Genomic DNA, 10,751 nt, shown 5'->3' with positions numbered 1-10,751 from the left:
AAACTAATAGAATCCAAATGATTGTTAATATGTTCAGGGTGCTTGATCCGAATTATCCGAATTCATACACATTATAAGGACTCAACGTGATCGTTCATTCGCCGCCACTATTCGTAGTAAAAATCATCGAGAAAGTTAGAATTTCAACAAAAACACAGCGAAAATGATAGACTTTCGAAACGAGAGCGACAAAAATGCGGACAGCAATAAAAAATATTCTGATCTAAACATACCAGGTAAACGGACAATATATGTACGTATTTATACATTGTTCATAAGAAAAGACTATGCACATTACTTTACTTTTCGTCGTTTTTCAATGCGGGGAATATAATTTGGCTATTGGTATTATGTAACGACGTGTTAAAATAAATATCCAGCTTGAAAGCATGAAAGATAGTTAAACTATCATAATCACGTAACCTAAAATATTCCATTGAAAAACCGTGTCTTTCGTCGGTGTATTCTGAGAACAGACGAGAATTACCCGTTATAAGAAAAATAATTGTTCATTCTATTCGATACCATACAGTATCGCTGTTAAACGCATTTGTTCTTGGTATTTGTCTCATAACTAGACTGCGCATCTTCATGCAAAATAAAAATTGTCTGCATCGATTGGAAGAAGTAAAAACTAAATTGAATGTTATTTCTTTCCTTAATGATTTTAATAGAGGAGAATTCATATATTGACATCCTTAATTTTAAAAATTTTTCGATAATTTTGCTATAAATGCATAAAGATCCACAGTCTACTAATAACATATACGACCCTTATTTATTCGAAATCGTTTTTATAGTAATACGATCAACCATTTTCCAACTGTATGATAACAAAGATTTTATATTTTTTTGACCGCAGTTAAGTCTCAGCCAGGATTAACGCAACTCAGTCCGTACTTGAACTTTGATCCTTCGTATTTGACGCCGAGTCAACCAGAATACATATTCCCAGAAGGTGCTGGGAAACAAAGAGGTCGTTTTGAATTAGCTTTTAGTCAAATTGGAGCGGCATGCATAATAGGGGCTGGTATCGGTGGCACGACAGGTTTTTACAGAGGTGTCAAAGCGACGTCGTTAGCTGGTCAAAGTGGGAAACTCAGGAGAACTCAGTATGTGCTCTTAATTATTTTTTCTATCCAGCAGAATCGTAACCAACTGTAAACTTGTACTTCTTTGTTTATAGATTAATTAATTATGTAATGAAAAGCGGTTCTTCGTTGGCTAATACATTTGGTATAGTATCCGTGATGTACAGCGGTTTCGGTGTACTCCTGTCGTGGGCAAGAGGTACAGACGATTCTATAAATACCCTGACGGCGGCAATGGCGACGGGTATGCTGTTTAAATCGACAAGTACGTTCCATCGGGAGTATTTCCACATTTTTATTTATATCTACAGAGTGGTTCACCAGAATTACCACCTCGATTTTGTTTATATAAGGTTGAATGGGTTCGAGAAGTCATCGGTGTTCTTTTAAATGGGATCATATGGTTTTTTCCTGCACCGATCGATGAAACTTGAATCGAAATCATTCAACCTTGTAGAAACATTCTTCGCTACGAATAATAATAATGACGAAAATCGAGCTGGTAATATCTGGTGAACCACCCTGTGTATCGTGTTTGCTAGGGAGTTCCAACTTGTAGCTCGCGAGTCCTTCCCTGCTTAGGTTCTTCTCCCATTCTTAGACTTCATCGTTATATGTATAGTAGAACACGCATACGTCCCTGTTCCCTCTCGCCCCACTCATTAACTCTACAGCTGTACATAATAGTGAGAAGAGATTCGAATACATAGTGGGGACCTTGCGGTTGTCGGAGGGGAATAAGTTGGAACTCCCTGCATAACAGTACAGAACATCAGAATTTATTGTTCAAACCTTTTCAGCTGGACCAAGAAAATGTCTGTTGGGTGGTTGCATCGGATTAGGAATAGCGTCTCTATATTGCTTGTGGAGCAATCGAGATACTTTACTCGAATTGAGGCCTCGCAGCATTAATCCAGCGTAAGACTGTGTGTACCAGAAAAACCTTCAGTACGCCATATGCTTCTCGAATATCGTTAATATAGTTGTCTCGAACGATCCGAGTCCTCCAATAATCCGAGTTTCCAGTTTTAACATTACCTATCTGTACGTAGATTATTGGAGTTCGAACAAACCGAATGTTAACAGACATTGTTACTGTTTTTGAGTCGTTCAACTTGAACGGAAACAGCGGCATACATTTGTCTTGGAGTGTACGCTTTTGTTAGAGATATTTATTAAAAAGAAAGGGAGCAAATACTTTTCCAAAAGTTCATATCAAGATCAAGTCTTTTAATATGTTGTCACGTCCGATGGTCCAGCCACTGATAACATATTTTTGATTGTTAATTATTATCGGTGGCTAAACCACCAGACGTGACAATGTATAAGAATCTTCAATCGAATCGTTACCGGGGTTTGTCTATAGTCTATTGTGTGCATTTGACGAAAAATATTTTAGAATATTTCATTGGCTTATAGCATTCGTTTGGTTTCGTAAACACAATTAACTCGGACAACATTCAAATAAGGTGAAAAATTCTTCCTTTTCAAGAAATACACTTGACTCTGTAATCGCTCGCTAACGCTACTCGAGCGTCCAGTTACATAAGCGGACACTTGTGCTCCAGTATGTTTTTACGTTTTCAGTAACTGTTCCCTATAGTGTTATCGCCTTTTTTCATCTTTCCAGGTCAAAATGAGCTTTATACATAATTTGAAATCGCTAAAAGTTTACAACGAACTTGTACATAGAACGGATCACCTCGAACGATACTAAAGGATAACCACTCGGACTTCGTGAAACACAGAATCACTCTGTAATTAAAATAAAGAAAATTGTGCAAGTGACCTATTCGATTATTTTATTTTGAATTCTAGCTTCAGAGAAGTATGTACGATAACATATTCACGGGTACTTGTATATCGCGATCGCGATTGCGACTGCGGGACGCTTCGCAAACAAGATCCACAGTTTGTGGCACCTGGATTACTATTGTGTCAGTAACGCACGATAATCTTATCAGAGTTTATCTGCTTGCTGTTAAGCGTCTCTGTGTTTGACATCGACAGTTTTCGTTTCGTACAGTTTTTCATCCGGTTTATAGAAGAAAAAAGACGTCGAGTGTACGTAACCGTTTATTTAACACTTTCTGAACTATTTTCTTGAACATTTTCCGTACCAAATATGTATAAATATATATAGAATGTATCTCTTGTGCGTGTGTGCATAGTTTGTCATCGAAAAGTATGCGTTCGATGCGCGTCACATGCATAGGCGTATTCGACGGTGTTATTAATTGAAATTTTCTTTAAAAATACTAATTAGATCGAAATGTGGCCGGAGAGTGTGGCAAACGCTGCGATAGCGCCGCTATGTGCTTTCGATTTGTACGATCATTGACGTTCCTAGATAATGGTAGATATCTCATAGATATCTCGGTGAGACATCGTTGTGATATCAACAATATTTTCCGGATGTACAAGTATGAACGCACGAAACGGTGATTCTATGTATACGATCAGCTTCATCGAGGACTAAGTCGCTTTCCAAGCCTTTTGGAAACGTGCAGAAGTGTGTATACGTGTACCGTCGCATCGTACAATTTTACGGATTATTTGGAGAAGAGAACCGCGAGCGATTCGAGAGACGAAACGATTCTCTTTGACTGTCTGAAAATAGTTGAGCCAATCAACGGCGGTAAGTGATGTTCAAACAAGACAAGATAAACATTCTTTGTCGTAAGATATACTGTATAATTTGATACATCTACACGGATTAATTGAGTATACAAACAACATTCGTAATCCAAGGAAGTAGATTAGACACCGTACGTTTAGTTTTAGACTTATATTGTTAGATTTTAGACGACAGTCTCGGGATGCACGGGATTCTGCGTACCAGTGTGATCCGAGAGATCGACACACTGTGCAAACACCTCAACGAATGTATCTGTCCAAAGTCTTCCGGTTTTTCTTCTTACATTTTGAAGAGAGTCTAGAGATTCGTTGTGCCGGCGAATTCAAAGTCCACGAACGAATCGTTACCACAAAAATAGTACGTGGAGGAAGCGCGCTAACTATGAAAATATTTATCCGCTCGAGATCAGGCATCTGTTGCGTTGCATCTGCCGCGGCTGCGAGAAATCTCGCGCGTCCTGGAGACTGTGCAGTTCCGAACAATTCGTTCGCAGAAACGTAGAGTGATCTGAAACTATGCGTCGGATGTTTGTGTTGGTTCCCAGGTGGGATCTCCAACTGCGAAACGAAAGTTACAACAATGAAGGAGAGACAAGCGGAATGCGTGTTGGGTGTACTTTACGTGTTATCCGTAATTTTGTCGGTGACCTCGTTGGTCAGTTTGGTCACTGTCTGGCAGCATTGGACATGGACCTTGGACGTGTGTATCAGCATCGACTGCGGTTGCATACTTTACGGCATCAACACCTTCAGCACTTTTATGGGCGGTGACGTGAAGCTCTGCCAGTTTGGAGTCTACGGATTGATCCCAACAATCCTGGTCAGCCTCTGTCTCGGCGGATACCACGGATATAGATGTTGCATCAATCGAAACCTCGACAAACCTACTCGGATCCGCGAAGACGCGGCCAGGTACGAAAAAGGGGGTAGACCCTCGTTTCCAAGATTGGAAGGGTGCAATCCCAAAGATGGGGTTCTTCAGCAATCAAAAGCGCTAGATAAAAGATCAATCTAGGCCACGATCGGTTTCCGAGGCGTAATTTGCATTATTCAGAAGGATAGAGCTGCGCATGTAGCTATCTTCATAGAAGTGAATACTCAAAAACCCCATCTCTGCAATATGGAGAAATGAGAAAGCGTATCCCGCATCCTTGCAATTCTAGAAACGAGTATACTCCCTTAATGATTCGCAAGCCCATATCCGCATCATGAATCGAGAAATTCGAATTCTCTTTGACTCTACAGGAACTTGAAGGCCGCTGATCCAGTAGGAACGGTGATCATCAGACCTAAAACTAGAAGTCCGTACAAGCATTGGATACCCATTATGTTCGTCGCAATTCTCTTCTGCTGCTTATCGTTAGCCCACGCCATAGTCATGACCGACGGCTACTACAAAACCTGCGACCAGTACAGGAAAAGACTTATTCACTTAATGGGTTCGACCGGTGGCGAAGCCGAGGTAATTACACATAACACACTCCTAGAACCCTGGACGACTTAAAAGTGATGAGTAGACTGCGGATTTTATGCATTTATGACAAAAATGGACACGAATTAGGTTTAGCTTAAATGAGATAGTTAAAAGAAGAATATACAATTTTGATTTGGCTCCCGTATCTTTCTATTTTGCATAAAGATCCGCACTTCTAAGGAACATTATAAACTTCGATATATCCAAATATCATAACTAGACTGCGGATTTTTATGCATTTATGGTTGGGTGAAATATAAACAGTGAAAGATTCGAAAAGTCCAACAATATTGTTATGTTTTCAATGTAAAAAATCTATTAACCCCTTGCCGTAACATTTTCTTCAGAGTTACAGTGATTAAAACGTCTTTATTTGAATACATAAATATTGATTACAAACGAATCAAATTTGATTTCATCTATGAAGAAAGGCGTAGCATTCATATTTGTTAGACTCTGTTAAAATCTTCACCACGAGTCTGACTCGTTAAAATACGGCAAGGGGTTAAGGGATGAAGGGATAAATGGTTGCAAAATATTTTTATTTTGTATAAAGATCCGTAGTCTAATCATAACTTTGATTGCAATAGCTACTTCACGATTCAACGAAATTTAATCAGAATCGTGTCAGATTATTACCAAGCGTCTGCAGTCGTACTTTGCGAGTAAAATGCGGTCATTTTTCTGCCAAACCACGCTTGGAGCAGGATTTTGTCCTTATTTGCTCTGAATCTTCCGATCAAAACATGTCAGTTATTTGCTTGCAAAATTCGTTATAGGGGGCAGGTCGGTAGCACTAAGAGCGAACCTAATCGTATTGGGTTGGCAAATAAGTTCGTTCGGTTTTTTACATTGGAATAAATCACAAAAACCGAACGAACTTAGTTACCAACCCAATATATTCTAAGAGTTTATATATCCATCACTTTCAAGATTGAACATCGTCTCTTCATCGTCAACGTTCTCCAATCCATTTTCCCTCGTTTTCACAGGTGATACACAGCAGACTTTCGTGCGGATCGATCTTCGACTTCATGGACTATCTACAGCCAGAAGAAAATCATTGGAGACGAGATAAACGAATCGACACCGGTTTCGCTCTCCGATTAGCAATAGTATCAACGTGGCTCAATTTTTCTGTCTGGACGTTTGTATGTCTACTGAGTGTAATCATGGCCCGCAGAAGGCTGTGTTGTTGTTAACACTATTTATACCTTGTCCAACGAGACGAGACGGTAAAGTATTAGCGTGGGTCCTATTGCCGCGAAGAGTAACATCAACTCGTTGGACAAGATATACCCAGATAGCACACCGGCTCGATTTTGGCCGGGCCCCTGTGCGCGCCAATGCGCGCATGCCACCTGCAGGGGCTCGAGCCCAGGGCCTGCAGGCCGGGCCGGTATTCGGCCCATTTGGAAAATTGCAAGGGTGCGGGATTCGCGTTCTCATTTCGTGATAATACAAACACGGGGTTTTGTCAGTAGTCAAAAACGCCAGATAAAAGATCAATCTAGGCAAATCGCCCTGAAAAGTCTTATTTTTTTACTGTAACGACTTCTGCCACATTCATGTGACCCGCCTTGTGTTCTGTATACTGGCATCGGCTTGATTGGCCACATTAGTGTGACCGTGCTGCCCTCTCAAAAACAGGCTGAATCCCGGCCCGGCCTACATGCCCTGGGCTCGAGTTTTTGCAGGTGATATGCGGCACATTGGTGCGCACTGGAGCCCGTCCAAAATCGAGCTCCCTGGGCCTCGAGCAGCTCCAAGCGTTGTGTTTGCCCGTAATCTGCAGGTCAGGGGCTCTGCAGGCTGGGTCAGGTGGTAGGCTGTGCCAGGCTGTGCTGACTGGGTAGTTATTTAATCGGAAGCTGTAGTTTGGGCTCTACGATCCAGGAGGAATCACGCTAGGAATTAAATTAAGAGAAATCACCTTTTCATTTAGTAACTTTAATAGCAAATATTTCGCCTTCTGCCAAACTCCTTCGTCGACACTTCCCGCCCCTCCCCCACATTTATTCGTAATAGGGGATAGTTGAATTACACGCGTTCTACCCAGTGGTACACGTGCGCGTACATACGCTGTTCTCCCTTAGCTTACGTTACGTTTCATTACATTACATTACATTACATTACATTACATTGCATCTCTATCTGTATATTATAATATGTATAATGTAACAATATATAATTGGTCATGTTGCTCTTCATACCGTGCACACGCTAACCACAGTTTTCCTTTTACTTTCCGAACTCTGATTCAATAGTTTCTTTCTCACTGGTTTTCCTGTTTCTTCTACTTCATCGTTTTACTTTTACTTCCCGGTAAGAGAAGGCATATATATGTTCGTCCATTTCGCTACATTCCGTAATCTCAATGCAAAAATAAAGGGGAAGAGAAAGAAACAGCGATCGAAGAGATTTCGAAACGACCAAAAATGCTTTTAACGTAATCGTGTGGAGGGTGTCAAGAGATTATGTGTAAAAAAGTTTTGTGCAAAATTCAAATTGGTTTTATAATTGTATCGTGTTCTACTTATCGAGAGGAACAATCTTCTCGCAGGAAACATCGGTAAAAAATGAACCGTTCTCTTGAAAATTGACGTTGAAGTTCAAATAACACGTGAACTTAATTGATTCAGAATTGATCTATTATATTACGTTATGTTGTTATATGTTGTAATGAAAGTCTTTGCAGAAACTTTTTTAACAGATCTCCGCCGATCCTAAGGTGTGGAACACCTTACACATAATTTCTTGACGCGCTGTACAAGGTGTATAAAAAGGTGGACATTTGTCAAAGAAACTTGGCGCAAATTGTTTATACCAAAGAAAATCCCCCACTCTTAGACTTTATTGTAAACAGTTAACTGTACTACGGCTATACATTGTAGTGGGGAGAGGTTTGACTGGTGGGGATCTTGTGTGTGTGGCTCTCGAAGGGAAACAAGTTGGAACTCCCTGATGTAAACAAAAGCCTACTACTACAGTCCACCTGACCGTGTCGATGAGACCAAACATAATCGTGTGCGTGCCTCGAGCAAACGAAATTTAAAGGGACATTCGTCGCTTGGCCCGTACGACGTCATAGTCTCCCTGCCCATTCGGATCATATATTTTGAAGTTGCAAAATATGAAAGAATACCTTATATCCATTGTTATGAGAATATTAATCCTGCATCATAAAATGTTACTGTACCTCACCTTTCCTCCAACGGATTAGGCGATATACCTGTAAAGGACGGAATAGTAAACAAAAAACACGTGCTAATCGGCTCCGAACCGGCCGACTATTTTACAACCACCGCGCTCCGGTAACTTCAACCCCAACAGGTGGTAAACACCTCCAACGGACCCATTGAAGCGACGAGCGGATATACCCTCATAAATCACGTCATTTACGACCGAATACAATACAAAAGGAATTTCTTTGACAGCTTCCCCACTTCTCAATCTAAAGTCCTCCGACACACCTTCGTCCAATTAACAGACGCTATTTTTCCCCACCTAAATCCACCCAAAAAAACAGAGGTGACAACCGCAGTATTATTTTGATCGTGGTTGGAGTAACTTCTTCTCGGTCGCTGTCACGATTTCGGAAATTGTACATGTCGCGTAGTGCCCAGTGATTGTGGAGAAGTGTGGCGTTTTGTGCTTCACACTTATTAGGAGAAACAGAAAATTCTGAAAAATTCGTAAGTACCTGCGTACTTGACATTAGTATTTTATAATGCAGGATTAATATTCTTATTTGGTTATGTTATGCACATGAGCATGGGTACACGGTCGGGTGGACTGTAGTAATTTTGCAATAACTATTTGTTTGCGACGTATGGCTTCTTTCAAACTTTTTCTATTCTGGATGAGTGGAACGTGTTGATGTAACAAACTTTAACATCAATTTTCCTTGGTATAAACAATTTCGCGGCAAGTTTCTTTGACAAATGTCGGCCGATCCAGAGGTGTAAATTCACCCCTATAGGACCGTTACCATTTATACACCCTGTGCAATCGGTATGATGCGAACGGTAGTGAGGAGATGCGAGCATTCATCGACGTGCAAACAGTAAGGAATGTGTAATTGTTATTATGCTGTCGTTTCAGCATGTCGGTACACATACAGTGCGTGTACAAATTATTCGTACACCTTTTAAAAACGAATAACTTTTTCAAAATTGGACCCAACAGCTTGAGTTTTTTTGAGACGTTAGAACGTTTAATTTACTAACCAATGTGAACAAATTTTTTGGAAAAATTGCAATTGGTCGCAATTCCGAATTGAATAAGTAAATAACACAATTTTTAAATGTTTTGTAATAAAAATGTAGATGGTGCCCCTTTTGGTAGGTCTAAGTTATATATATTTACAGTTACAAAGCTTCATCGAAATCGATCAAGATTGGTATGAATAGACCACGGATCTTTATGCAACAATTATGGCTTTTGAAAATTTTCAAAAAATGCTAGCATATAAAAAATACGACAGAATTTAGTACGATTTTAATTTATTTCATATCTAAAAAGGCTACTACCACGGAAAATAAGATTTTATTTGATCCGGGTTTCTCTCTCTCTTAAAATTCGTCTATAAAAATTGCAAATTGCATAAACATCCGCAGTCTAATTATGAAATATAATTGATCGAAAATAGCAAACATTGTAAGAATCTGCGATTTAAATGAGAATCGCAAACCCTAAATTCAAAAATTTTTACATCTTGCAATGCCCATAGCTTTTTTATGCGTCAACCGATTTCAATGAAACTTCGTACATATGTATATAATTTACTTAGATTTACAAAATACATATTTTAAATTTTCATTACAGGCACAGACAAACAATTAACAAATCGTCACCTTTACTTTTTCCTTCGCAATAGCGACCAATATCAATTATTTACACGTTACAGTAAATCCTCTATAAGCGCAGAAACCTCGGGGAGATTCGTTTGCATTTATCGTAGAGAAGGACAGCGCGTGTAAAAAGAGACGATCATCGTCAATTAAAGTCGTAATTATATCGTGTTTGGTCTTATTTTAATCAGAAAAATGCCACAAATATATTGGTGAAAGTTTCATTAAAAAATAAGTAATAATAAAAAAGATTTTATATTGGTGTTACATTGTGAGGACGCGCGGGCCTTTGAACTGTGCCGATGACTGCGACTCTCCGCGTCGCATTAGTAGTGGTTCACACCGATATACCCGAGATCAGATTTCTACAGTGGAGGGGATATTTTTTTTGCGTTTATCGCATACGGCCTTTACTGTAGCTAATATACGAATCCTCCTAACCTCTAAAAAGTTATTAGTTTTTAAAAGGTGTACGAATACTTAGTACCAGGCTTGCCATATTCCGCGCGGTACCAGGCCCCTTACCGCTGCGCCCCTCGCCGCGGTACTAATAATAAGCTGAGCCCGCCCCACTCTTCCCACTACACTGACGCGTACCGCGTGGAGCAAGCTAACAATAAGTTAGCGGTACGCGTCAGTGTTAGTGGGAAGAGTGGGGCGGGCTCAGCGTAGTACCATGGCGAGGGGCGCAGCGGT

At 40.1% G+C, this 10,751-nt stretch overlaps 2 protein-coding genes across 5 annotated transcripts; both read left to right on the top strand.

The window, feature by feature from the left end:
* The first annotated feature begins 91 nt into the window (after positions 1–91).
* On the top strand, positions 92–2,879 carry Tim23 (translocase of inner mitochondrial membrane 23). Of its 4 annotated transcripts, none has more exons than XR_013010619.1 (5): positions 92–236; positions 863–1,112; positions 1,187–1,356; positions 1,892–2,135; positions 2,722–2,879. XR_013010619.1 is itself a non-coding variant. In XM_076440109.1 (5 exons), the coding sequence occupies exons 1-5, from the start codon at positions 164–166 to the stop codon at positions 2,729–2,731; spliced, it is 621 nt and encodes a 206-aa protein (XP_076296224.1). In that variant the 5' UTR covers positions 92–163; the 3' UTR covers positions 2,732–2,879. The 4 variants fall into 4 exon arrangements, 3 of the variants coding, with proteins under 3 accessions (XP_076296224.1, XP_076296225.1, XP_076296226.1); XM_076440109.1 differs by having other exon boundaries at positions 1,892–2,009; XM_076440110.1 differs by having other exon boundaries at positions 1,892–2,017.
* A 132-nt stretch (positions 2,880–3,011) lies between these two features.
* Positions 3,012–10,552, top strand: LOC143216752 (uncharacterized). The gene is made up of 4 exons (XM_076440105.1): positions 3,012–3,729; positions 4,274–4,640; positions 4,974–5,190; positions 6,195–10,552. The coding sequence occupies exons 2-4, from the start codon at positions 4,309–4,311 to the stop codon at positions 6,402–6,404; spliced, it is 759 nt and encodes a 252-aa protein (XP_076296220.1). The 5' UTR covers positions 3,012–3,729; positions 4,274–4,308; the 3' UTR covers positions 6,405–10,552.
* Positions 10,553–10,751: the final 199 nt, after the last annotated feature.

Source organism: Lasioglossum baleicum, chromosome 16 (assembly GCF_051020765.1).
Source record: "Lasioglossum baleicum chromosome 16, iyLasBale1, whole genome shotgun sequence".
NCBI classification, from domain to species: domain Eukaryota; kingdom Metazoa; phylum Arthropoda; class Insecta; order Hymenoptera; family Halictidae; genus Lasioglossum; species Lasioglossum baleicum.
The sequence above is the reverse complement of the archived record's forward strand: the minus strand, read 5'-3'. Positions and strand labels throughout refer to the sequence as shown.

Coding starts and splice junctions, on each gene's coding strand:
- LOC143216752 (XM_076440105.1), top strand. CDS start 4,309: ATGAAGGAGAGACAAGCGGAATGCGTGTTGGGTGTACTTTACGTGTTA. Junction 4,641..4,973: donor ATCCGCGAAGACGCGGCCAG/GTACGAAAAAGG, acceptor TTGACTCTACAG/GAACTTGAAGGCCGCTGATC. Junction 5,191..6,194: donor CGACCGGTGGCGAAGCCGAG/GTAATTACACAT, acceptor TCGTTTTCACAG/GTGATACACAGCAGACTTTC.
- Tim23 (XM_076440109.1), top strand. CDS start 164: ATGATAGACTTTCGAAACGAGAGCGACAAAAATGCGGACAGCAATAAA. Junction 1,113..1,186: donor GGGAAACTCAGGAGAACTCA/GTATGTGCTCTT, acceptor CTTTGTTTATAG/ATTAATTAATTATGTAATGA. Junction 1,357..1,891: donor TATGCTGTTTAAATCGACAA/GTACGTTCCATC, acceptor AAACCTTTTCAG/CTGGACCAAGAAAATGTCTG.